Source organism: Poecilia mexicana, unplaced genomic scaffold (assembly GCF_051168715.1).
Source record: "Poecilia mexicana isolate PSO_F unplaced genomic scaffold, ASM5116871v1 scaffold_5, whole genome shotgun sequence".
In the NCBI taxonomy this organism is placed as follows: Eukaryota; Metazoa; Chordata; class Actinopteri; order Cyprinodontiformes; family Poeciliidae; genus Poecilia; species Poecilia mexicana.
In genome coordinates, this window is record NW_028263374.1 from 6,334,565 (window position 1) to 6,361,652 (window position 27,088).

Sequence of the window (27,088 nt, forward strand, 5' to 3'; positions counted from 1 at the left end):
CTGCTTAGTCACTGTAGGAGAGATTCAAGTTAGAAGCATTTAAATAAAACACGTAATGCATGCCAAATCCCAGATTTTATTTTAAGGGAAATAAAATCCCTTAATGGAAGATATTTTAGGCACTTATGGGGCTGCTGGCTATTTTACTGGGCTGTTTGGATTGAACATCACCAGGCGCAAAGAAGCTTGCTTTTTCTCTGTTGCTGTTGTTGGCTGAACTTTTAATACCTCTGCATGTTTCTTTGAGAAATGCTCAAAGTTAGAGCCTCCATCAACTGAAAGAACTGTCACTGGCAGATGAATTGCGACTCTGGAGATTGAAGATTCTGGAGGAAGAGCAGGAGATGCTTCGCTGCTGCTGGTCTTGTTCTCTTGTGCCTTTTGGATAACCTTCGGCAGAGGCTGAACCTTCTCTGGTGCAGATTCCTTTTCTTTGACTGCACCCCCCCGTTTTGAAGATGACAATTGGGAAGATTTCAGTGGAGGAAGAACACATGGGTTTTTAACAGCAAAGCCCTCAACAACCAGGTTGATCCCCAAGTACTGTGGGACTTCTACCGCCGCCTGGAGATGAGGAATGACATCTGAAACACCGCTGACACACACAAACAGGGCTGATTACGCATATTATGCTTTGATCTCAACCTTACCTGCCTATATATGAGCTGAAAGTCCCCAGTGTTTGCGGAACGGTCCACTCTGCGGTCCAGAACCACTCGTAATGTGTCCTCCTGCACGGCAGTGCAGAGCTGGGCGGTCACACAGGTTGAGGGTGCCATTGTGGGGCTAGCGTTGATTTCTATTAACCATGGTTGCAGGCTGAGGTCTGGTCAAAACACAAGCAAAACTGTTTATTGCGATGTAAATTTTAATAGGCATTGTGTGACATGCAAACATAGTTGGACACAAAACAACCATAATTTTATGGCCGCATACTTTAAATTGTGGCTGCTACCAAAATAGCCTTGAATCGTAGAGATTCTACTAGACCTCCAAAGTTGTGCTGTAATATCTAGCCCAAAGATTTTCTCATGCAAACCACCTCATCAGCAGTTTGAGCTACAGTAGCTCACCTGTTGGATCAGATCTTTGCGCTAAACTTTGTGCGCTACAAAGAGGTGTTTTTTTTTCCAGCCATATCAAAGCGCTTTTGTCACATCACAAGAGTCATGTGATCAACAGCCGATGTTACTACTGGCAAAAACAACAAAGAAGACGACAGGAAGTAGTAGGAGGATGATTAGTTGATTTTGGAGGTGAGGGGATTTTGGACTATGTGCAGCTCACAACATCGCACAGCTCATAAAAAGTTGTATGTCATTCTAAAGTGTTGAATCCATAGCTTTCTTGTTACTGCTGTGCCATTTAACAGAAATGGTAAATGGCCTGTACTTGTACAGCATTTTATCAAATCTAGAAGACCCCAAAGCGCTCCTACATTCAATCATTCACCTATTCACAAGCTGATAGTGGCAAGCTACTGGACTGTAGTCTGGGGGAGTCTGACAGGAGTGAGGCGCCACCGGGCTCTGTGACCACCAGAAGTGTCTTTACCAAGGACACAGTGACAGAAGCAGACAGACCAACGACTGCGGGATGAACACTTACCATCCTCGCCACTATTGTCCAATCAAAACATCAAAGCTGAGTAAGCTGCTTTGATTCTTTACACAAAAACAACTTTGTAACTCCCAAAAGGAGCAGAATCAGGTTTGTGTTTCAGGAGAAATGCTACCTTGCTGTCTTGTCATCTGTAATACATAAATCGAGTGCATCATACCTAACATAAAATCAGCGCCATAAAGCTCAAATGTGTTCTTGCGAGACTCTATCAGATCCTGTGCTGTCTTCAGAGCGTGGATTACGGCTGCCTTCATTCCTAGGACTACAACACTCTCCCAAAGAGCTTCCTTGCCCTGGCTGGCCAGAAAGGCCTTGAACTGGTCATCCAACCACATGTTGTGTGGTGGAATGCAGTGATGGCGTTGATGAGAGGGCCTCAGGTGCTTCTGGATGGAGTTATTGCACAAGTGCACCGAGCTGAAGAAAGAAAAGAGAAATCAGATGAAAAGGGGTTGGGGACAAAATGAACCTAAACAGTGGCAAGCACACAAAGCTATGACAGGGTTTGTAAACCACTTCAGGCCTTGTACAAATGTAGCCCGGTTTTTATAAAAACAAATATTTTGCCGAACTTTTAAAAAAATAATATTGTACATACAGGATTGGTTTCACAAAAGATTTTAGCACACAAATCTCTCCTCAGTGTTGTTCTAAACATTCCAAGCCCATAGGGGGCAGTGTTGGGCAAAGCTAAAATCTATGACAGCCAATCAGATTGCTTCAAAAGTTAGGAGGCTCATGGATATATACATAGGTTGAACTACTTTTAAATAGTTTATTAGTATTACAAGTTGATAAAACACACAACAATGTTTTTTCAAGTATGTGAATATATTGGTGCATTACTTGTCGCAGATTGTAATATGTGGGACCTAAATCTCCGTCTTCCCACGTACACACGCAAACACAAATACGAAATTTTCTCACAATTTTATAAAGGTAAAAGTTTTCAATAAATTATTGTTTTTCATTTGTGATATTAAACAGTTCTGTGTGGACAAAATGCCAAAACGTATAAAGTGTATCTGTTTTCCTAGATATGTGTCTACATGTGGACTATGCCTTACTCTTAGACTCAATGAAAAATACTTATACAATTTCAGAAATATAACAGGACATAAGAATAGATAGCAAGAGACAAGCTGTTCTTTGTATTCTAAAAATGTGTCACAAATTCTTACAAATCCTAATTATTTAGACTGCATTCACGCACAGTCTGAGACATTATAGAACTCCAATTATTTTTATTTTGAAGAAAATCGGGGGGATTAATGATTTGACTGTCTTTTACTGAATCGTGTAAAACCTTCTATTGATTTAGAAATACAGTTTTAAACATGATGCCTTTGTGATACGTTGTGTTGATCTATTACAAAAAGGTTCAAAGGAAAAGAAAAAAGAAAACACAAACTAACTACAACACCACTATTTCTGATGATGTGTCACTTTCTAACAGGCCCTACACGTGAGCAGCTTTCTCTGCTCCCTGTGGAATCCATGAAAATTCAGACATGATTAGGTTAAAGTTTCAGAAGCTGCTTTTAGTCCAATTTGAATTTTGCTGCTGCAGATGTCACAGATAATAATAACCCACCCTTAAATACAACATTTGGTGAAACCGCTTCAGGTTACACACAGATGCAAAACCAAATCTCCCTCCAACAGTGATAGGCAAAGGAGACACGCCTTTTTCTGAATTTCACTTCCTGTTTCTCTATTTCAAAATTAATCACTGATGCATAATTTGTTTCCCCCAGTATTAAATTTACTGCCTTACCTGTCCAGTGTATCTAATGAGTACGGCTGGGTGGAAAAGCGCAAATAGCACTTTTTGTAGAACCACACAGTCAGAGGGTTCCAGTCAGTGACCAGAAACCACTGGCGCACGTCAAACTTGGTGTCGTGGACCAGAAAGGGTTTCTCGATGTACTTTTGCACCACCCACTTGCTCTCCTTGATAAGCATTGGGTCTATGTTCACTAGCCTGAGGATCTGATCAAGACGCTTTTCACATTTGATACCTTGAAGACAAATTCAACAGATCAGACGGAATGTTTCAAATACGATGTGTGTGTGTCTGACGGCTTCCAGTGTCCTACCTCTGCCCCTGGACTTTGCCCCGGGTTTGACAATCCAGATGTTTTGTGTGCCATCTATGCCCAGCTGTGGGCTAACCTTCTCAAGTTTCTGCAGCATGGCCTTGCAGGAGCTAACGAAATTTTCACTTTTCTCAATATGAGCTCCGCCACTGTGGAGGAAGCAGAGAGAGAGAGAGAAAAGGCACTGTAGAGATCCTGAAGGGCACGTTTTCCCAGACAAAAAAAAAAATCTCTCAAGCCTAATGAACACTCACTGAGCAACAAGATAATAACTGTTAAGAAACCCTTCCCACTGCTCCTGTGTCAGTAGTGTTTCCAGGCTTTTGTCGATGTCTCTGTGCTCCAGACTCTCCAGGTATTCCTGGCATACTTTGAGCGCAGTAGTAACCGTTTCGGAAGGGACCAGTGGTTTACACCTGAGTTTGTTCTGTTTCTTCAGCCCTGAATGTGGAGGGAGAAACTCAATCTTCAGGCAGAAGATTAGGTCTTAACCCTTAAACCTTTTCAAAATGTCACTTTACAACACCCAAACCTGTGTATGATTGAGACTGTACGTGGAACATCAACACAAAGTTGTACATTATCTTGCGGTGGAAGGAGAAGACTGCACGGTTTTCAAAACAACCTTAGGTTGGTTTAGATCAACGCATAATCGTGTTACACTTCATAAATCCAATTAGGAATCTCCATCTAGACTCCATCTAAATCTGAGCAAGCTTGAGTTATTTTGCAAATAAAAATAGGAACAAAATGAAGTTGGCAATGTATAAAACCAATAATATTTGCACCTATAATTGCAATAAAAAGGTGGTTGTCTGCTAATTGCTAATTCACTATCACATGCTATCTTGTATAGCATAAAATCCCAACAAAATACATTGAAGCTTGTAGTTGTAATGTGACAAAATGTAAAAGTGTTCACAGTGATCAATGGATCATACACTGAACATCCTGAAAGTTCTGATATATTTCGTTCCACTGAATGTTCTGGTCCTTTTCCACGACATATTTCAGTAGACTAGTGCACGCAGTACGCCTGTAGTCCTCTACAGAGAACAACACAGAAAGACAAGTCTACGTTAACAAACTGCAAACAAATAAACGATTGATAAAATAATTGTTAGCTCGAATACAAAACCAGATCTGACCAATGAAAGCGTGCTTCTCATCCTGGGCTGCGAGTTTGTAACAGCGGGGGAAGAAGCTGTCTGGGTCAGCCGTGTCAAACCAGTGGAGGTTCCTTAAGTTCACACACAACCCCGCCTGTTGGAGTAAAAAGGCCGGTGATGAAGGTGAGCGTGAAGGGCAGAGGTGGAAAGTGTACAAAAATAACGTACTCAAGTAAAAAGAACGTAAAAAAAAAAACGTGTTGTAAATCTACCTTTGTGGTGAAACTGCCTGCTTTAGCAAAATGATTGATAATCTGTTCTTTCTGCAAGTTGTTTGTGCTGATTGCGTCTCTACGGTTTGTCCAGTAGAAATAAACCATCTCGTTCCGCACAAGGCGAGACTGAAAAAAATTGAAAATAATAAATAAAAAAAGAGGGATGGATTGAACCCTCAAGTAAGTTCTGCCACTTTTAGCGACCAATTCTGCATTTACCATGAGACTGTGCAGTCTATCTGGCTCCTTCTCTTTTTCAGTTTCCTCTGAGTTGTCTGAGGAGAAGGCCCGACATTTCAAACAGCGTTCACCACAAAAGGATGTTTCGATCAGATGCTTTCGGCTCACCTTCTTCCGCATCATTCGATCTGCTGTCACTGTTCAGACGCTGCTGGACCTGCTGCGGCATTCGTTGTTCAATCCAGCCTCTGGCCTTCAAAGCTGCCCTGATGACAGGATACGGGCCTTGGATGGTGAATATCTTGTGCATCTGAAACAGTGGGATCAAAAGTTGTGGTTTCCTTCTCCGAGCAATGACAGTTTTGGTCTCGAAGAAGTCGCGGCTGACCTTAATTGCCTTCTCCACCAAACTCTTGGCTAACTTCACTCTGCCTGGGTTGATGTCGGGTAATCCCACTTTGATCTCAGGATGATCTGTTGGCACACAACACATGTACGCACTTATTTTTTTGTAGAATTTCGGACAAAGATCTAATGGTGCAAAGCCAGCTAGAAAATACAGACAGTTTTGCTGATTAAATGGAAGAAATCTCCATAAGTAATTTCGGCAATAGAAAATGTGTTCATGTTGGATAATATTTCTAAAGGCCTGGACCAAAAGAAAAAAAGATGAATTATTAATTCACAGCTTCTATGTTCAAACATTTGACTCCAAGTCCTGCTCATGACCATATGATTAATTCAGAACTGTTGATCCATAATCTGTTGCTTGGAGGTGTAAAATCAAATGTTTCAAGTTGAAAATTTTCCTTGTAGTAAAATAAACCAGACCAAAGTAATTTATCATTTCAAGGTGAATGGTGTTGCTTTATTTTTTTTTCCAGGAATAAAATCTGAAAAGTGTAGCATACATTTTTTATTCAGGACCTCTGAGTGTGTACCTTATTACTACAGTAAGTCTTTTGGTGCATACTAACCACTGAACACTTAGTATTAATTTTGCTGTACATGTCCAATTGGATTTAGATCTTTAGTTTACTTACTTATTTATTTATTGGCAATTTTGTTCTTTGAAATTTGCTGAAATCCATGTATCATTTCTCTACCACTTCACATTGAGGCATTATTTTTGCATTGGTTTATTAAATCCCTATTCAATACATTAAAGACTGTGAACAATATAAACAAATATTTTTATTTTGCAGAGTTTTGTATTCTGAACGTCAGTCACAAAAAGATTAAATGTCGATCATTTTTTGCTCGCTTGACATTTCTGTTGTCCACTTACTGTGTTCCTTGCCATCCTCCAGTTTCTCTAGGCTCAGGATTACAGCATTGGCAGTATCGGTGGCCTTCATGTTGACATCAACTCTTCTTCCTCAGGGAAACCATTTCATGTGTTTCATTAGCTCCCACTGTCTTGCAGCTTTGGGACTGAACAAGACCGCATAAAGGTGAGCACCACCTGAAGATAAAACGTTTCCGCAAATACAATAACACATATTTGTACGTTTTAAGCTCTCTCTGACAGCCGGTGTAGATGATAAGCCCCTCCCTATATTCTCGCGCAGCATTAAGTGGGTCAAACTACTTTGTTGACAGCTTGGCTCCACCCAAAAGATGTGGGAAACTTTCATTAAGCTACGGCAATAAAAGGAAAGCAAACCTAATTACCAGTGTGTTTATGAGACTTTTGCTATGTATTTATTTGTTTATTTATTTATTTTACATAAGCTATGGAACCGCCAGGGCTTCCCTAAATTGTCTGTTAAAACAGAGCACATGCTGAGCCGCTTCTAAACATTTTCTGTAAAAACTGTTACAAACTCCACCTGCCGCTGTCAGCAGAATGTTCCGTGGTGTTACCAAACACTATTAGTTCAGAGATGTTCCTCTCACCTGCTCTATTAACCTTGTACCGAGTTTCACCACAGGTATCCCCGATGCGCCGGTGTTAACTTGTTTACTGTTACTATGGCAACCTCCTTACAGTTACTTGCTAGACATGGAGACGAAGAGCAGTCCATTGTTAAAAAAAAGGGCGTAAAACATTAAACGGAATTAATTTTTTCTGATTAGACGAAATAGTTATATAAAGCAAATAAATGTTTTTTTTAAAAAACCATCATAGGAATATAATGAAATAAAGGAATAAAAATAAAATACCAAAATTCAGCCATTTCCTGATGGAAAAAAGAGTGAAGGAAGCGAATGACTATTCCTAGCACTATTTGCTTCATCCTACAACATGTATACACAGAAATGTTAACACCTATACGATTAATTCATTCTACCTATCAATTTATACATATAAAATACATTTTTCGTGTTCAGGTTCTAATAATTTACAATATCACTAAAAAGTTCATTTTTCATTAATTTAATACAAAGGCGAAAACACATTTTATGCATTCAGTACTCGTATTGGAAACAATTGTTCAAGTCAACTTTCTACCCCGTTTTATGAAAATCGTGAGTGTATATAATTGATTTACAGTTTATAGTTTATAAATGCTTAATATCTGTACTGATAATTCCCCCTGCTGTGGTGCTAAAGAACAGGTGAAGGGATTTGATTAAAAGTATAGTGGAAAAAAAACTTTTTAAAAAAGTTTTTTGTCATACTTTTAAAATCTTTTTTATGGGTTCAAAGGATGTTTTCAGGTTTATATAGTATTTATTTCTTTTATTATAATAAAAATAAAAGAAATATATTCAATTGTGAGTTAACCTTTTGTTTAAGAAACAGTCACTCGTTCTTTTGTTTGTTTTTAGCTGAGAAGCAAAGCCAGCAAATACCAGATAATTACTGGTATCTTGTTTCTGATATTATATCTTATATTATAATATTATATCACATTATAATTTTGAATATAATACATTATACTATAATATATAAATATATTGTGGAAGTTAGCAGAAGAAGACGCATATTATAATCTGACATTATAAATTCTTTCTGATATATTTATATTTTCTGATATTATATTTATATTTTCTGCTTAACACTGTGTTTTTATTGTAGCAGTTTTTCTTCAAAGTGCATAATTTAAGCGTCATTCGATGATAATTGTCCCGAAGTCGTCATATATATATGGAGGACCGCCATAGATTACAGCGGGTTATAGTGCTGCACGGTAGACAGGCTCATAAATTACCATAGCAACCAGCGGCGGAGGATTTACGAAACCCTGATGTAGTTTACAGCCGCCATATTGGATCCGGGGCGGGCAGAGTTGCTCTGACAGCTTCAGTGTCCTACCCAGACGAAATCCGCGCACTATTTCTAAACACACAGTAACTCCCAGCACCTTGAGTTTGACATTTAGCATAAAACGTCAATAGTGAAAAACTGGTAAGTTTTTTTAAGGGTCTTAATAGGCCGCGATAAAGACCTTTTGTTTAAAAAAGTCACTCGTTTTTTTTTTTTTTTGTTTTTAGCTTGGAAGCAAAGCCAGTTTTAGCTTTCTGAGATGTGTGGAAGAACTGCGTGCACTCTAGCTCCGGACGAGGTGAGCCGAGCCTGCTCGTACAGAAACCGGGGCGGACAGCGGAGACAGCCCCGCTGGAGGGATGGAGACGCGGACAAATACAGACCCTCCTACAACAAGAGTCCCCAGTCCATGAGTCCGGTTCTGGTGTCGCAGAGACATTTCGACAAGGTGACTTCAGCTTTAGTGAAAGTAGATATTCGTGTAACGTTTACACTTGCGCTAAACGTTACACGGACTTCTAACAAGCGGGTCCATTGTTTCCCTCAAGCTGAACGGTGCCGACCCAGATAACTTTTGGTTCCCGCCTTTAAATGATTCCGAGCCTGTGCTGTGTACCTCACTTTTTTTTAAGGTTGAGTAGACTGCGTTTTGTGATAATTTATTGTTTGCAAAATTCAGTACAAATTCTAATCAAGTTGTATATAAATAGCTTCTGAGCTTTTTCCAAAGCATATTTGAATAACTAGTCCATCTGAAGGAACTTTTTCTTGAAAGTTTTAGTTTTAGATGTAATGTGTCCAGAAATATAACTGTCCTTTAGGTTTTTGAGTACTTTGTTGTGTTTTATTTGGATTTTATGTGGTACACCATCACAAAGTGGTGGATAATTGGAAAATGTGAAGGAAAAAAAAAATATATATTTTAAATGTTAAGCTAAGAAAGTGACATGTATTCAACTCACTTAAGTTGAATACATCTAAAGATATATGTATTTTATTACCATTCCTCTTTACAAATTAGCTCAAGCTCTGTCAGTATCTATTCAGATATTTCTTTTCATCTCTCAATTGCATTTAGATCTGAACAATAATAATAATGTACTCTTTGAATATGCTAAGCCATCCCTATAGTGAGGGCTGTCCTACTAGAAGGTGCTGATTTATGTCGTCCCTAGACTGCTCCTGTGGATGAATGTGTTTTGGCCTCAATGCGTTGGGGTCTCATACCCGCCTGGTTCAAGGAGAGTGACCCCAGCAAGATGCAGTACAGCACCAGCAACTGCCGCAGCGAAAACATTCTCGAGAAAAAGTCCTACAAGGTGTGCACTTCAGTGGAAGTCATCCTTTCCTGTTTTGTCGTCCTTTTATTTTTTTGAGCTTGTCATCTTGACCTTTTTTCAAAGGACCCCCTGTTGAAGGGACAGCGCTGCGTCATCATGGCTGACGGATTTTATGAGTGGCGGAGGGTGGAAAAGGAGAAGCAGCCTTTCTTCATCTACTTTCCTCAGAAAAACGGCCCGAGCCAGGAGCGGAAAGAGGACCAGCAGCAGGACGTCACGACGTCTTCAACTTGTAATACAGTCGTGTCAGAGAAAGGGGAAATCTCGCATGACCTGGCAGAGGTTTGCATTATCTTCTGTTGGAATAAAAGTACTTCAGATTATTTATTCGTCTGGAACAAAATTACAGAAATCGTTGGAAATCATAGTGTGAGGGAGATAGGTGTTCATTTTGGAAACAAAATGTAATTTGAAAGGAAAGTGAAGCTCCTGCTGAGTGGACCGGGTGGAGGTTGCTGACGATGGCCGGAGTGTTTGACTGCTGGACACCACCAGGCGGTGGAGAAGCTCTTTACACCTACAGCGTCATCACTGTGAACGCTTCACCGAATCTCCAAAGCATTCATGACAGGTTAGTAGTGGCTGCAGTTTTTCTCTTTTTTGTATGCAACAAAAAAAAAGGTTCCTACACTGTCTTGAAAAGTAAAAGATTTTTTTTTTAGTGTTTTGAGGAGCAAAAATGATACAATAGAGGATAGAAAAGCATTCAGGTTTCAGAGTCTTCTCCATTTTATATCAGAAAGATGGAAGATTTGGATTTCCATAAAAGAAATAAGATACTTGTTTTCAGTATACTTGAGTGTTTTTGCTTAAAACAAACTTAAATTTAAAAATTTGAAATTTAAAAATGTAGTTAGAAACATACTTTAACTAAAGAATCAAATCATATAATAGTTAATGCTTGAAAAGTTGGTATTATCAAGCATTACCTATTAACTATCTTTGATATTGTCAAAAAAAAATAAGCACTCAAAATTACAGATAAGGAGTTGAGTTTTCTACATTATCATGTTTAAAGATGCACCCTCTCCGATTGGATTTTGTACCTGGTTAAAAACACGGACCTTTCTATTCAATCATTATACATTGTTTTTTTACACAAGAAAATTTATTTTTTGATTTGAAAATTCTGATCAACATCACTTATTGTTAGAGACGTACGATATATCGGCGTCAACATCGGTATTGGCCAATGTTAGTCTTTTTTTTTTTTACTTATTCAAATCAATTAAGAAAAAAAAATTGGAAATGGAAATTTTACTTGTATAACCTGGATAATAAAATTTAAACAACTACTTGTTTAATTTTTTTGTCAGGATGCCAGCCGTCCTGGACGGAGAAGACGAAGTGAGAAGATGGCTCGATTTTGGGGAGGTGAAGTCTCTGGACGCCATCAAGCTGCTTCAGTCCAAAGACGTTTTGACCTTTCACCCCGTCTCGTCTTTTGTCAACAACTCGCGCAACAACTCCCCAGAGTGCCTCCAACCGGTGGATCTCAGCAGCAAAAAGGTAGCAAGACCAACAAGTGACTGTCTTTGCTGTCTTTGAATAACAGCCATACAGTCAGACAAGAGCATCTCAGTAAATTAGACTATTATTAAAAAGTTAATTCATCTCAGTTATTCAATTCCATCCACGCCATGCCTCTTTGGTGCAGAAATTCATGCAAAACCAGAGCTTGGAGTGAAATTAATGCAACACTTGATGGGAATAAATCTTGTGACATTTGCATAAAGTTTTTCAAACGATAACACAGGGAGTAGTGTGACACTTCTTTTTAGTCTCACACCAAAAAAAAAAAAGGAATATAGACCATCTTTCCTGGCTGACATGTTTGTATCAAAACACTTTTTATGTCTTGTAAAACATTTATAGAAATTTGAATTTCGAGAGTTTCTTTCCCCCCATCAGACTGATTTGCCTCCTGGTTTTTCAGGAGATCAAGGCCACAGCTAGCAGTAAGATGATGATGAGCTGGCTGTCGAGTGGCAGCCCGGCTAAAAGGAAGGAGCCCGACACGAACGAGACCAAAGTAGAACAAGACAGCAAGGCTAAGAGTCGATGCAAGCCTGCCGGAGGACTTCAGCTGTGGCTTCAGGGAGCCAATAAGAAACCAAGAACAAAATAAACACAAGAAATTTAACTGTTAGAGATCATTTCAGTCTTCATTTTTGTAAATGAAAATGTTTGTGTATTTCTTATGTTGATGCCTTTTATGTTTTTTTGACTGCCCAAGATTTAATAATAAATACCAAGAACTCTTTTCGCTTAAGTCAAGATTTTTTTATTATCCATTACTTGAAACGCAAAGACATTTTGAAACAATGTAGATGTTGTGCATTACCATATTCTAATAATGATGAATGCCAAAGACTTCCATGTGTCTTTTTAAGAGTCAGAGTTACAGTATGTGTGCTATTTTAGACTCTACGATGAATTTCTAGCTCTCAGTATAATACAAACCAACAGTTAAAGATCCAATCAGTTAAAATAAGATGAGAAGCACTTAAACTGTTTGCCGCCACAGGCGAGTTGGCAGAGTCGGATATGGAGATTTACAACAGCTTTCTTTGCCTTCCCTAAACCATGATTGAGAAATTCGCAATTATACACAAAGTCTTGTAAAAGAAACATATTTAATAATAGGAGTTATTTCAGAAAAAAAAAAAAAAATCCCTCCTCCCGGTTTATCTGGCATGCTGTATTGATGCAGCTGGTTCCCATGTCAAATGATGTGAGAACGGTAAAAGATTACAAGATGAACCTTCATTTTTCCAATAGAGGAGCAGCGCTTAGATCAAAAGTCCCAACCTAAGCTACAATCACATTTATTGTGTGGCTTGAAATGAGTCGTCTCCATAAATTTAAGCTACTGGGTATGGCAGCATGATTGCAAAGTGAGGGAAAATAACTACATATTTGTCAGATGGACTTTTTTCCCCCCCACTTGATTCTCAATTATATGCCAATTTTTTAAGAGTCAGCCACCATTATTTTCATCTAATTCACTTGTTTAGTTTCACACAAAAGCCCTAGGTAGTAGGGGGATTTCTTTTATGCGGTCCAGGCTGTATATATATCACTGTAACAAGTATTAGGGAAAATATGGAGCAGCAGTGTTTCCTCTGTTCGTGCAGCAGTGGTGGACCGAGAGAAAATAACCACCACAATTACAGACATTTTGATTATTAAAAAACAACAACAACAAAAAAACAACAAAACAATATTTGTCCAAGTCAGAAATTCAAAATACGTACAGAAGTAATGCTTTGATTTCCCATTTTAAGTATCAAAATACAAGCAGTTGGGAGCACACTGGGAGTGAAAGCAGGAAATACATGAAACGGAAGGAAATTCAGCCCCAAACCACCAAGGAGGAGTAAGAGGGGCAAAGACTGGGGAGGAAACAAGCTTCAAACAAATAGACACCTAATTCTTTCCTTAAAGTGTTCTTTGGACTAAAAGACTATTTTATAGAAAATGTATTTTGTATATATATATTTATATAAGGAGGTGGGTGCAGCATGTTTGTTTGTAGTAATATACTCTTATGAGCAGGAACGCTGCTTGTATGTTGGACGTCAGGGCGTAACACAGCAGGGCCACGGGGCAGGGGATAAATAGACAAGGCAAGACAGGGTGATGCGGGCGATGACGAGCCCCTGATGATCCACAGAGGCCTCAGCAGCTGCAGGTCTCTGCTGAAGGCCTGGCTCGCTCGTTCCTGTCCAGCTTTATTGGCTCGGGGAACTCGTTGTACAACTCCACTTCGGTTTCCTGAGATCAGAGCCACAACGAGTGGAGGGAACATTAACTAAACTACAACAAAAAGGAAAAGCTGATGCTTCACAATGATGGTCATCGTCCTGTTACCTGTTTAAGAGCGTTGCGTGCGATAGTCTGGAAGGCCTGCTCCACGTTGATTGCCTCCTTGGCGCTGGTCTCGAAATATGGGATGTTGTTCTTGCTCTGACACCAAAGCTGTGCCCGCTTGGTTGGTACCTGAAACGCAACAGCAGCTAATGTTATTGGTTAAAATAAATAAAGAAATAAAATATGGTGGTGGTCGATCTATTGGAATGCCAAAAATCCTATCTTTATGTGATCAGTGAACACACTACACCAGGCCACACGAGCTACAATCAGGGTTTCTGCAGGTTTCACCAACTCAAATTTAAGACTTTTAAACCATTATGAATAGGATTTAAGACAAATATCTTCACAGAAATGTTCTTCATCCAACTGGTGATACTCGCAATAAAAGCTAGCTAGATAGCAAGGGTATATTAGCCGTGAGTTACCGATAGCTTCAACCACCTCGAGTCACAGAGAGCAATAAAGAATCTAACAGAAAAGTCCAGCTAGACGAAAAAATACCCAACTTTCTCTGTCCTATCATGGAACATGCTGGATTTGGAAATCTTTCCGTGCTAATTAAAGGCTACAAATCTTTGAGAGATGCTCCTCTAGTCATGGGCGGACTTTCCCAACTTACCCCAATGCACTTTTAAAAAACTAATTTTAATAAAATATTGTAGCCTAGAAATATTTCTATAGTAAAAACATCATTTTACCTGTCTGTTCTCCAGGTCAATCTTGTTGCCCAGCACCACAAAAGGGAAATTCTCTGGGTCTCGTGGGCTGGCCTGGATCAAGAACTCGTCTCTCCAGCTGTCTAGGGTCTTGAAGGTGTTGGGTGCGGTCACATCGAACACCAGCACACAGCAGTCTGCTCCACGGTAGAAAGCTACACCCAAAGACTGGAACCTCTCCTGACCTGCTGTGTCCCAAATCTGAAAGGCAGAACAGTTACGGTTTCTTAAAGCTTGCATTCACCAAACAGATGTAGAGAGCCAGAAGTAACTTCAGTACCTGCATTGTGACAAGTCTGTCATCCACCATGACTTCTTTCGTCAGAAAATCGGCGCCAATCGTGGCTTTGTACTGGTTGCTGAACTTCTTATTCACATACTGGTTCATTAGCGAGGTCTTCCCAACTCTACAGTAACAAAACAAATATGAAGCCCATATTACAAAAACATTAGGAAAAGGAAAGTCACCATAATGCCAGGATTGCTGAAACCAGGAAGTGGGAGAGTCGTCTTTAGAACCAACGTAAATCTTCAACAACTATTTACCCAGAGTCTCCAAGGATGATGACTTTGAGTAGAACTTTCTTCCTTGATGTCATGATTTCACAGCTGTGAAGACAAAACAATTAGAGGAAAAATTAAAACAAGAGAAGTAATTAGAGTTCCTACATGTTCTCCTTGACAAAGGTTTGACTTTCAGACTTAAATCTCCAAAGTTAGTTCATTTTTTAACTTGGGATGGATAGAGAGACAGTTGCTGTCGTGAGACTCTAGCTGACTAAACATCACATTAGCATATAAAATGCAAGTTCATAACACTTGAAATAGATTAGCCCAGCAATTACTGCACTCCAGTTCGGATCTTGATCAGTAATGTTACGCAATCGTCATATGCTGTGCTGCTCAAACCTGAACACAGGCAGTCAGTGTTTGGATTTGGGCCAAACACTGTACCTCTTCTTTAAAAAATTGTCTTGAAATACAAACATAAGTAAACAAACATATTTTAACTGAGTTACTAACGTGATGCTAAAAATATCCGAGCAACTGACTGGACTGGAAATACAAAGAAAGCTTTAACTGGAAACACTGAAACGACAAGTGATCATATATGAAGGTTCATACAGACACAGAGAGCAACGGTTTCTCCACCAAAAGCAAGAAAAAAATTAAAAGTGATCCCTAAAACAATGCGTAATCTTCAAAACTCTGGTCCTTGAACAATGAAGGATCCGTCTTTAGCTCTACTCCAGGAAAAACAACCGCAAAAGACTTTAAGGTTAAAGTTAAGAACAGATGCCAAGGCGCATTAATGGGATTAATTTAGTAAACTATTCTTCACTTTGTGTTGTAATCAAAAATGAACTCAGTGAAAAAAATTCAAAGCTGATTTCTTTCTGTGTTTAGTCCTTAGAAAAAACTAAACTCTGAATCAGCAGGTAAGACCTCAAAGAAACCAGAAACTGGCATCTCTAAAAAGCACAACAACTCATCGCTGTGAAGATTACATTTGTTTCAGTACTGTTATTTTTCAGTTATGATAACTCATAACCTTTAGTAATAATAAAGGTATAAATAATTACATTATGATATTGATGGTTATTCTGATTGTGTGTTGGACACTTTTGACAAATAGCAAAGACACAAACTATTTCATACCTGTACTTTTCAAAAGAAAAAAAACTTGATGGTGAATAGTACATGAAACAACAGGAACACAAAGCAACTCAGATTTTAAGTGAATTTTTCAGCATTTTAGTGTAATAACACTAATATATTGTAATAATAAATGCACTGAGATCAGGTCTTTCCCAGCCAAAGATTCATGTATCAGATAGTTTTCTTTGGGATTTCACCTGCAGATTAAGATTTTTCTCCTAACAATAAAACATAAAAAAATAAAAAATAATAAGTTTTAAATGAACCAGAAAAAGTAAGAATTACAAGATAATCCACACATATCGAAGCACATCTTTCTCTTTTTTCAATTCATTTATTTATTTTATAAAACTTGCTTATTCTGATCTAACTGTAATCACACTCACTTATACAAACAAAGTGGCTCATGCCAAACAATACAGTAAAATATATAAAAATTATGTATGATTAAAATTAGAAAGCTCCTAGAGCAGGATGATTTGTTTTAGTAAGTCCGGTAAATCAAATGCAACCCAAAGCTACGTTCAATGTTTCATTTTAAAATGTAATACATAACCTCCCCCCCCCCCCCAACTTACAATGCGTCTAAATTTTATAGTAAACAAATCAATCCTCCAATCATGGCAGAAGAGCTGCTTTGGTAGCAAAGCAACGAGTTTCAGGGAGACATTGCATTAGACTTCTGACTTCAGTCTAGCCCTGTTGCGCAATACTAACCTCCTCATAAAGCTGTAATTCTCAAAGTCCAAACTCCATTACTCTATTATTACAGTGGGGTTAAAGCCATCACTGCTATCAGGTGACGCGGTTAACAAGCCCAAACTGAGAGGAGTCACAGATTCCCAACAACCCGTGTCCTAAACTTTGATATACTAAAAGTTGTCCGCGTACAGCCGAAAGGCAAAACTAGCATAGAGCTATCTTTGCAGCTCGCATAATCTGAACCCCATGACACAGTGTCAGGAACTGATCACATGGCTTTAAACACACGACTAACGGAACCATGACTTGGCAGGCTGCGTTAGCACAAGTGCTGCTGTTAACTGGAACATAATGGGTTACAACCGGCATCAATCACAACTGACCTATTTGGTTCTATATGTTTTTCATATGATGTTGATCCACTGCATCACGAATCTAAAGGTTATAAACACGGGAATGTAAGACTTGCAACACACTTTCTGATAGTTAGCATTGTAAACAACTGGCAAAGCTACACTGCAAATGACTATGGTAAGCAAATGACCAGAAAGAGAAACACCATAGACAACTTCTAATCGGTTCTATTACATATGCGTAATAAAGAAATCTGCTTGAAACTGTTTCATCGTCGATTTTACAACACGACATAACCATCTAGTAAACAATTAGGCAACATACCGCTGGCTAAAGCAGGGGAATGTTAATATTTATGATAATTAGAAAACGACAGCAATGATATATTGTCAGTAATAAACAGACTGAGTCACTACAAACTAACCTGGGCGACGAGCCGTCAGATTAAAAGATTTTTTTTTAAATTTATTTATTTTACAAAATTCAAAGGTAGACTTTTTGTTTCGCCTGTGATGGAAGACCTAGCTTAACGCGCAGGACGGCTAACAGCTCCGACAAATATGAGACAAAACAACACGTTTAGAGCGACGACAGCTGTCCGAAAGTTAGGCTCTCCACTAAGCCCATATGTTAAAATCAATACTGTCAATGTTGGAGTAAAATGACTAAATATGACGGGCGATTTAGGTACTCACTTTTCCTGTCAGGCTAAGCGGCTAGCTGCTAGCTGAACGGAGCTCTCTTCACTTCCTCCAAAACAAGCTGCGCTCGTGAGGTCTGACGTCGCGCGTTGGTCACGCCTTGTTGCACAAGAGCCAATAGCATGCACACATGTTGCGAGCAAATCACATAGCGAGCAACCCAGACTCAATAACTCAATCAAACAATCAATCAATCAATCAATCAATCATATCTTTATCCCAGACACGAAAAGATCCATATTTTCCTAAAATAAATAAAGAAAAAAAAGCGCGAGCATGTAATATTATTAATTAATAGCAAGTTAAACAAATCTCTAAACATCTGAAGAAAAACTAGAAAAGAATATAAAAATGTTTAATGTATCTAGAACGTTGGTGTAAACTGTATAGTCCAACGTACCGTCTAAAACCTTTACAACCTAAATAAAACTTGTTCAGAGCCGCAAATGTTACATAACATTTTAGAGAAAAGATCACTCATAATTTTGGAAAAAGTATCTCATGTAGAAAACCTAGTGACATTTTTGAAGACCTAATATTTTATTTATGTTTCTAAGAGACACATACATCTTTTGCAAATCTTTTTTATGTCTAACACTACCAATCTATGGGATTGGTTGTGGGGTCTTTATAAACCCATACTTTCCAATATAATGACAAGAAAAACAGATTTAAAGAAACGTACGTTTAGTGTCAAGAATAGAATAGAATAGAAATAACTTTCACTGCTCCTCAGTTCGGGCAGTGAATAACACAGTTATTAACTTGGTATCAGGTTAATAATAGTTACGGTGTTCTGTCAGATCAGCATACATTGTCAGATAGTCAGTCATGTATATGCAGTCATTACCATATGATTTTATTTAATCAACAACGTAGAATCATGACGTAGATCATCATACACTTTGTTATTAACAGTTGTATGGCATCCTGACTTAGCGGTTAATGAGTTTTACACGGGCGTGTGTTGTAATTGACTGCAGCTGCAGCCAGACCTTCTTTAAATACACTTTGAAACCACGACAACGCATGTATATCTATCTAGTTATCATATTATATGATAATATTAAAAATTTAATTACTTATTTTCGTCATAACTTGTTGCGTATGCTGAACTTTCAACTCCACTGACGGTCGGACTTCTTAATGCGCATGCGCGGCCATGCGTACTAACTGCATGTATGCTATCCTGACAGCGTATGGCTATCTGACAGAACAACGGCGTCAAGTTAATAACTTGACTGTTATTAACTCTGACGTTAATTGTTACTTCGTTAATAACTGTCACTTCCAACTGTGGCAGTTCCAACTGTAGATTGCAACTTGAGGTATATAAACATAGTAATAAGTTGAAAGAAAAAGCAGTGTTGTACATTATTTAGACCATAGGCGCATTCTATATGAATACGCCATATGTTATTAGATTTAACTGAACTCATCGAGAAAAATATCGTTCACCACTCCCTGCCGAAACCCGGGATCGAACCAGGGACCTTTAGATCTTCAGTCTAACGCTCTCCCAACTGAGCTATTTCGGCGCAGGTAACAACAGATTCACACACAACAGTTTTCATAAAATAAAAATACGTCTGTGTGGAATTAAGTTTATAAATGTTTTTTCATATTATAAAATACGCTTGACATGACTCTCTGGCGATATAGTTGGCTTCTCTGGTTTGTTATCTGGTTTATTTACTACTAACTCCCAGCACGCTGTTGAGTGCGCAGTGACGCCATCACGTACGACTGAATGAAGCGTCATCCTTTCTGATGTAGAGAGCGGCGCGGCGGCCTTTTTTCAGCTGCGCTCCGTTTTCCACTGCAAACCCTCTACTCCAGCTTCAGCATTTTAGTTCTTATTTCCCCATTAACGATGACACGAAGGTCGGCGTTCGTCGCAGTGTGCTTGCTGTTTGTGGCCGCTTTGAGCTCGGAGGTTTCAGCGGACGGTTTGGTGAATGAGGATGTGAAGAGGACGGTGGACCTGAGCACTCATCTGGCTAAGATCACCGCGGAGATTGTGCTGTCCAACCATGGGCAGTCCTCCGTCCAGAGCTTTATATTGGCCGTAGATGCAGACCTGGCACCTCACATGGCATATATTGGAGCTTCGGTGAGTCCAGCGTTTGTTAAAGAAACAGTACCGACACCGCATCATGTCACCCGCTAGCTAGCGTTAGCTTGTGATCTTTTCTAAGCGCAGATCACTGGCATCAAAAAGCAGGTCGCTGCCATTTTATTATTTAGGTTTCAACTGCGCAAGTATGCGCTCATATCATGGAAGTGTGTTTTTATAGTAGGCATGAAAGCAAAGCAAAAAAGACGACCCTGTTTGGTTATTATTCTGCAAGCTAGGAAGTCAATTCACCATAAATAGCGAGTGGTTGCAAATGTTAACAGTTGTGTACTAATAAATGCATGACATTTACATCAGTTCACAGACTGTAGTGTAATAACTAAACCCCGAGAGAATCAATGGAAGCTGAAGAGGCTAACAATGCTAGCAGGTAGCCTTTAACTTCCGCAGGGCTCCGCGCTCTGTCAGTGGCTGAATGACACGTATGCGCTGGGCAGGTCACTTCCGTGTGTGACTCCGCACAGCTCTGCCCCCTTTTCCTGTGAATGACTGTCACCAAGGGCGTAGGAACGAGTCTGTCATTGGGGGGGACGCATATCGGAAACCTGACAGATGAGTAAATAGCTTGAGCAGAAATGTCAAACAATTATGCCATCAACACATCAGTAACGCGTTACTCTAATCTGACCCTTGTTTCAGTAACAAGTATTCTAACACATTACTATTTACAATCCAATAGTCAGATTAAAGTTATGCATAATATAATGACTGTCATTCCAGGATGAACACTCACTTTAGCATTTGCCTCACAACTAGCAAGCTACATACTCTGGTAGCACAGAGCCGACCAGATTCTGATGTATCTTATTGGTCAAAATGCATTGATATAAATTGACTGGCAATTGAACAGGTTCTACTTATTTCTAAAACCAAAGTAGAAAACAGCTCATAAAATAAGACACAACAGTTTTAAACTCAATACAGCAGTTTGACTAACAAAAATAAAATCTAAAAAAACAAGTTTTGTTCTTCTTGAACATCTCTCTACATCAGTGCAACAGTTTGATCTACAAAATAAACAAAAATTATACTTTTCACGTCTAACAGACACCTTAGCTCCTCACTGTTAACTCAGTCTCACTTTCCAGCCCTGCATTCAGTAACTTACCAAAGATCCATGAAAAACACCAAGGCAAAAAGACTAAATGTTTTTTTTCTCCTGTCATTTTCAGCCGCAAACATTTAACTAAAATATCTACGGATATGTGTTTCTGCATGGATTCATGGATTTACAACAGACACTACAGTAATGTACAGTGTCAGAATGTGAACTAAATATAAAACGTATGTTTTTATCATACAGAATGAGAATTTAAACAACTTAATTTTCAGATGTATACATTATTATACATCTCAACTCTATTTACTGTGTAGCAAAAATTTTCACTAATTTATTTTTAAACCTCTCCTCAAGCACTTTTCTTATTGTCTTCTAACCATTAACCTTATGGTGTGGAAATAATGAAAAAATATTGAAAGTTGAAAGAAATCAACCTGACATCAGTCTCCTCCTGTTCTCCTTTCTGGTTCTATTATAATTAATATAATTTTTATATCTTCACACCCTGAAACGCCAACTGGCTCTCCGATGTCTTCCCTGACCTGCTCCTCTCATAATAAAATAGTTTAGTTTATTTAAAAATTAAAAACAGTTAATACATATTTCAATAAACTAAATGAAGATCTCACCAGAGCTTCTTCACCTTTCTTCAACATCATTCTAGCACTGCTGTTCTCCTAAATATATAATATAATATAGTATAATATAATATATAAATACATGTTAAGTGGTCGAGTATGATCAGGTGTTGCTCAGTTTAAATAATAATAAGGCTAATTTTGCTGCTGTTTCAGTCTAAATCATTGTGACTAGACTAGCTAACTGTTAAAGTTAGTGGTAAAATTTTGGACATGTGACTATTCCAGAATTAAAACGGCTTAACCAAAAAGATTTAGTTCTATATATGAAAGTAAACTGACAACAAGATGTTATAAACGAGCGATATTCATGGCAACATCCCTGACAGACAGTTTACCTCCTTCAAACGGAGTTTCTGACTCCATCTGCTGCTGCCTTTACTCTGAGCCTTTCAGAGTGGGGAGGGGCAGGAAGCGCTCTGCTGAATGCGCTGTTATGCGCCTTCAAAATAAAAGCACGGGAGTGGAAGATTTTAAAATTCTTCGCAACTGCAGTGAAATTATTGGGGGGGACGAATGTGGCTCTCTCCAATATTGGGGGGGACATGTCCCCCGTGTCCCCCCCGCTTCCTACGCCCATGACTGTCACAATAACTAATTTTGTTGGACGATAAATTGTGCCAGAAGTTATTGGGGTGAACGGTAATACTGTTATTTTGAGACCATTTTCAAGTAATATAATGGTAATGGTATAATAATGCAAGACTAAATTATCAAAGATCATTGAATTTAAAATTTTAATGAACACTTAACACTGGAGCTCTAAGACATTTCAATATCCTAAACAAATAAGCAAAACAACAGAAACAACGAATAAAATGAATTATAAAGTCTCTGCAAACAGTTGAGACCAAACACCGAAGGAGACTGAAGATCTTTGTCATCCATTTTTTGGCAGAAAGAGGAAAAACAATAAATCATGAATATGGAATTTATTGAGCTTGTTTTAGTTAATAATGTGATTAATTTATTTGTTGTTTATTTCGACAGGCCTAGTTGCAAGGCTCTGTTTTCTGACCGGACACCATGACATCAAGCTGGACATTCTCTCACGTTTTGTACCTTAAATTTTATTACAGGTGAAGGGCGATGAAGAGGAGCATGGCACACTCGAACTTCAACAGACATCAATCCAGGGACAAAGGTAATTTGATCCCCTGAACTGCAAGTGTTTCAAGTCAACTGTTTACACACACTCCTAATCAAAAAGAATGTATTATTAATTTCAAATATTTCAAATAAAAACAGAATCAGATGTTCCTATCACTATGCTTGACAATGTTTTTAAATATGAAAACCTTACCTTGACTCCTCTAAACATTGCTCCTGTCATTGTGACCAAACAACAGTTTTTTTTATTTTTTACGTTGAGTATAAAGCTCTTCTACAGAAGGCATTTCGATTGTTCACTGGCCCTGACCTCAAGCTTAAAGAAAATATGTGGATTATGGAAGGAAACAACAAATTTCAATGAGCTTTTTGTTTTAGAAAAACATCAAATTGGTTCATAAGATGCAGTTAAAATGGTTCCAAATGTTTGATGGCTGCAAAATACACGTTTTTGAGGTGCAACTCAGTTATGGATATTTTAAAAACTTTCTTAGTGGGGGTTGCATCAATGTATTTGAGCCTGTATGCAGATTGGAGAAAAATCACAGTAAATTCAAGCTTCTATATCAGATGTTTCATGAAAAGTAAAAAAAAAAGGATTGAAATTCATGATGACTGAAAGCAAGCTTCTATCTGGTAACTAATCCAAATTTTTCTTCTTCTTCTGTCCCGTGTCAGAGGGGAGTTCTACAAAGTGCTGCTGCCCTCGACTCTGGCCGCCGGTGCTCAGCTGAAAGTGAAGACCGAGATGATGTTTAGCCACGTCCTGAAGCCGTTCCCTACGCAGATCACGCAGGCCGAGCGTCAGCTGGTGGTTTTCCAGGGCAACCACTATCTGTACTCCCCGTATCCCACTCGCAGCCAGACCACCCGCGTCCGTCTGGCCTCGAAGACGGTGGAGAGCTACACCAAGTTGGGCAACCCCAGCAAGACCGACGAGATCATCGAGTACGGACCGTTCCGCGACGTCGCTCCGTTCAGCGAGGTATGGCTCCGCCCACCTTTGGTCAGCTCGCCTAAAAAGGTGCCAGCAATGCCGGCGACTTAGGTTTGGTTTTTGTTTTCTCAACCCGTCAGGATGCGTTGAAGATCCATTACGAAAACAACACACCCTTCCTCACCATCACCAGCATCACTCGCACCATTGAGGTGTCTCACTGGGGGAACATCGCCGTTGAGGAAACCATCGATCTGAGGCACACAGGGGCCATTTTGAAGGGCCCTTTCTCGCGTTACGACTACCAGCGTCAGTCGGACAGCGGCATCTCCTCCGTCAAGTCCTTCAAGGTATAAATACCAACAGACAAGCAAAGAAAATCCTTCAAACATCAACATGTGAAAAGCTCAGGCCTTTCTACTGGACATAAAGTCAAAACAATGTATAGCTGGTCTGGTGATAATTATTTCTTAGATTGAAAACCATCTGATTTAATTCTCTGTTTCTCTTGTTTTCTCTGGTTTGCTGATGACATACGGTGACTCCCGTCTTTTCTCCCCTGCAGACCATCCTTCCTGCCTCGGCTCAAGACGTCTACTACCGGGATGAGATCGGCAACATCTCCACCTCCCACCTGCAGGTTCTGGATGACTCTGTGGAAGTGGAGGTCAGACCGCGGTTCCCCCTGTTTGGAGGCTGGAAGACTCACTACATCATCGGCTACAATCTGCCCAGCTACGAATACCTCTACACCCTCGGTGAGTTCTGGAAATACTTAGTCGCTTTACTGCATAAAACTGAGATGCTGACATTTTTAATTTTTTTTTTTGCATAATTTTCCATTCTAGGCGAGCAGTATGCACTGAAAATGAGATTAGTTGACCACGTCTATGATGACCAGGTCATCGACTACATGACTGTGAAGATCATTCTGCCAGAAGGCGCAAAGTAGGCTTTTTTTTTTCTGAGTCAAATCTGTCCGGTAGGTCAATGAGATGAAAATGAAACTTTGGCCGACGTTAATGTGTTTTTTTTTTTTTTTTTTTTTTCTTTTGTATGAATCAGAAACATCCATGTGGACACACCTTACAAAATCGACCGCATGCCAAACCAGCTGCACTACACGTACCTGGACACGTTTGGCAGACCGGTGTTGGTAGCTACTAAGAACAACCTGGTGGAGCAGCATATTCAGGACTTTGTGGTAAGATGATGGACACAACTGAATTAGTGATCTGGTTATGAAGCATTAGTTGTTTTTATTTATTTATTTTTTCTGTTGTAGATGAAAACCTTCCATTTTTAGCTGCACCTTGACTTGATGCATGTAACAACCATGAAATAAAGGAATGTTAAAGTAGCTGTAGTGTTTAACAAAACTAGACTAAGGTGTGAGTGGTTGTACCCTAACCTTACTCTTTTGAACGTGTAATTATTCATGTTCAGAAACATGGTTGTCCACCAGTCTGATTAACTCGTCATTCCCTTTCATCATCTGCAGGTTCATTATACCTTCAACAAGATCCTGATGCTGCAGGAGCCTCTGTTGGTGGTCGGGGCCTTCTACATACTCTTCTTCACTGTGATCATCTACGTTCGGCTGGACTTTGCCATCACAAAGGTATTAAAGACCGAATGTCATAACGAGTTATGTTTGTGGAATTTCTTCGTTCGCTTCGTTCATTTTACTCTTCTGAAGACTCGAGGCATCGCCATATGGCGCTTGGCGTTCCTACCAGCTGAATAAAAAGCCCCATCATTCCAGCGGTGTCTGTCGTTTGTTTAGGATCCAGCGGCCGAGGTGCGGATGAAGGTGGCCTCCATCACGGAGCAGGTGCTCACTCTGGTCAACAGGCGTCTGGGTCTGTACCGCCACATGGACGAGGTGGTGAACCGCTACAAACAGTCCCGCGACACGGGCGCGCTCAACAGCGGCCGCAAGACCCTGGAGGCCGACCACCGCACCCTGACCAGCGAAATCAGCTCGCTGCAGGCCCGCCTCAAGACGGAGGGCTCCGACCTGGCCGAGAAGGTGCGCAGGTCGGCTGTTGACAACTGGGAAGACCGTCGAACCACCGCGTCGCTCACCAGACTGTGTTCTTTTTTTTGTTTTGATTTTTCAGGTCGGAGAGATTCAGAAGCTGGACGGTCAGGTGAAGGAGCTGGTGTGCCGCTCCTGCTCGGAGGCGGAGCGGCTGGTGGGTGGTAAAGTCAAGAAGGAGACTTACATTGAGAGCGAGAAGAGTCTGACCAGCAGGAGACAAGAGCTCATCAGCCGCATCGACAGCCTGCTGGACGCCCTCTAAGGTTCACACCCACCAACATGCTGCTTTCATCAAGTATTGGTATGAAAATGACATGAAATGTGACACGTTTTACATGTTTTTCTTTTGTTTTGTTTGTTTTTTGACCGTCATTGCATCCAGACATGGACTATCAAAACATCTCATTTTATGCAAGTGATGAGTTTATCTGGACATGTACCTCTGTGCCTGGTGATAAACTTGTGGTTCACTGTCCGCTCGGGTTCGGAGCAGCTACATAACGATGTTTGTTTTTGATCCTTTTTTTTTTTTTTTTTTTTGAGCTAGCCCTTAATCTCTGTTCCACTTGCCTCAGATTTCATGTTCTGGTCTTTCCCTCTGAAGCATGCATGGCTTAAGGTTCTTGAAATGGCCTCACATCTTTTCTCACTCATACTGTATTCTGAAACTAAAGATTGTAAATGTTGTTGAAGAGGATGCTTTTTGTTCTATGCTGACCTCAGCTGCAGTTTTTGCCCCCGGACTGATGTTTTAAAATTTGAAGCTCTGAATCTGCATCAAGGCCAACGCTCGTTTTTGATGTTCCCGACTCATATTTTCTACATTTTGTATGATTTACTTTTTTTTTTTTTTTTTGACTCTTTGAGATTAAAGACTAAAGGAGATTAGATTGTGTGGAAGACAAGACATGGGAGCTTTTATTTTAGGAAGGGGGCATTGATATGGATCTCAGTTAAATTTGGAAATAAAGTTTGGAGAAACTCATCTTTGTCTGCTTTTCTTATTCTTTCTAGAAACACAGTACCCTTCATTCACCACAAGAGGGCGTACTGGTGCAAAAAAACGCCTTTTTGAAAAGCTAAAAACCGTCTTTAAAAATGTCAGTTTCAGATTTTTTTTCTTTAACATCTTCAGAAAAGATGAATCCACATTTTCGTGGCAGTTTCTGGCTCTCATGATGAAGCTCCTGTAACTTTCTAACTCCAACCCCACCAAATAGTTTGGTAAAAAAAACCTCTGGGGTGAGGACAAGTGCAAAGAGGGTCAGCTGAAGGTCAAAGCTTTCCCTCCAAGGTCACCGGGGGTCCCGACAG

At 39.5% G+C, this 27,088-nt stretch overlaps 4 protein-coding genes and 1 non-coding gene across 5 annotated transcripts; 2 read left to right on the top strand and 3 right to left on the bottom strand.

Annotated features, from left to right (window-relative positions):
• Nucleotides 1-79: 79 nt before the first annotated feature.
• On the bottom strand, nt 80-6,753 carry ttll3 (tubulin tyrosine ligase-like family, member 3). The gene is made up of 12 exons (XM_088006008.1): nt 6,571-6,753; nt 5,455-5,786; nt 5,311-5,381; nt 5,104-5,232; nt 4,871-4,985; nt 4,664-4,768; nt 3,977-4,163; nt 3,723-3,871; nt 3,401-3,644; nt 1,781-2,040; nt 651-826; nt 80-564 (listed from the first exon to the last, which is right to left on the bottom strand). Exons 1-12 carry the CDS (start codon nt 6,642-6,644, stop codon nt 139-141), a joined length of 2,268 nt encoding a protein of 755 aa, XP_087862134.1. The 5' UTR covers nt 6,645-6,753; the 3' UTR covers nt 80-138.
• Nucleotides 6,754-8,413: 1,660 nt separating this feature from the next.
• Nucleotides 8,414-12,112, top strand: hmces (5-hydroxymethylcytosine binding, ES cell specific). Its single transcript, XM_015012953.2, has 7 exons — nt 8,414-8,641; nt 8,728-8,948; nt 9,676-9,819; nt 9,904-10,122; nt 10,257-10,411; nt 11,157-11,349; nt 11,777-12,112. The coding sequence occupies exons 2-7, from the start codon at nt 8,760-8,762 to the stop codon at nt 11,966-11,968; spliced, it is 1,092 nt and encodes a 363-aa protein (XP_014868439.2). The 5' UTR covers nt 8,414-8,641; nt 8,728-8,759; the 3' UTR covers nt 11,969-12,112.
• LOC106933604 (ras-related protein rab7) lies at nt 12,102-17,950 on the bottom strand. Its single transcript, XM_015012955.2, has 6 exons — nt 17,843-17,950; nt 14,979-15,041; nt 14,713-14,839; nt 14,415-14,633; nt 13,714-13,842; nt 12,102-13,617 (listed from the first exon to the last, which is right to left on the bottom strand). The coding sequence occupies exons 2-6, from the start codon at nt 15,029-15,031 to the stop codon at nt 13,522-13,524; spliced, it is 624 nt and encodes a 207-aa protein (XP_014868441.1). The 5' UTR covers nt 15,032-15,041; nt 17,843-17,950; the 3' UTR covers nt 12,102-13,521.
• Nucleotides 17,951-19,313: 1,363 nt separating this feature from the next.
• trnaf-gaa (transfer RNA phenylalanine (anticodon GAA)) lies at nt 19,314-19,386 on the bottom strand. Its single transcript has one exon. It is a non-coding gene; the product is annotated as a tRNA-Phe (tRNA).
• A 219-nt stretch (nt 19,387-19,605) lies between these two features.
• On the top strand, nt 19,606-26,759 carry rpn1 (ribophorin I). The gene is made up of 10 exons (XM_015012964.2): nt 19,606-19,961; nt 22,763-22,827; nt 23,472-23,778; nt 23,871-24,080; nt 24,296-24,488; nt 24,579-24,678; nt 24,796-24,934; nt 25,232-25,351; nt 25,517-25,762; nt 25,854-26,759. Exons 1-10 carry the CDS (start codon nt 19,722-19,724, stop codon nt 26,034-26,036), a joined length of 1,803 nt encoding a protein of 600 aa, XP_014868450.1. The 5' UTR covers nt 19,606-19,721; the 3' UTR covers nt 26,037-26,759.
• Nucleotides 26,760-27,088: the final 329 nt, after the last annotated feature.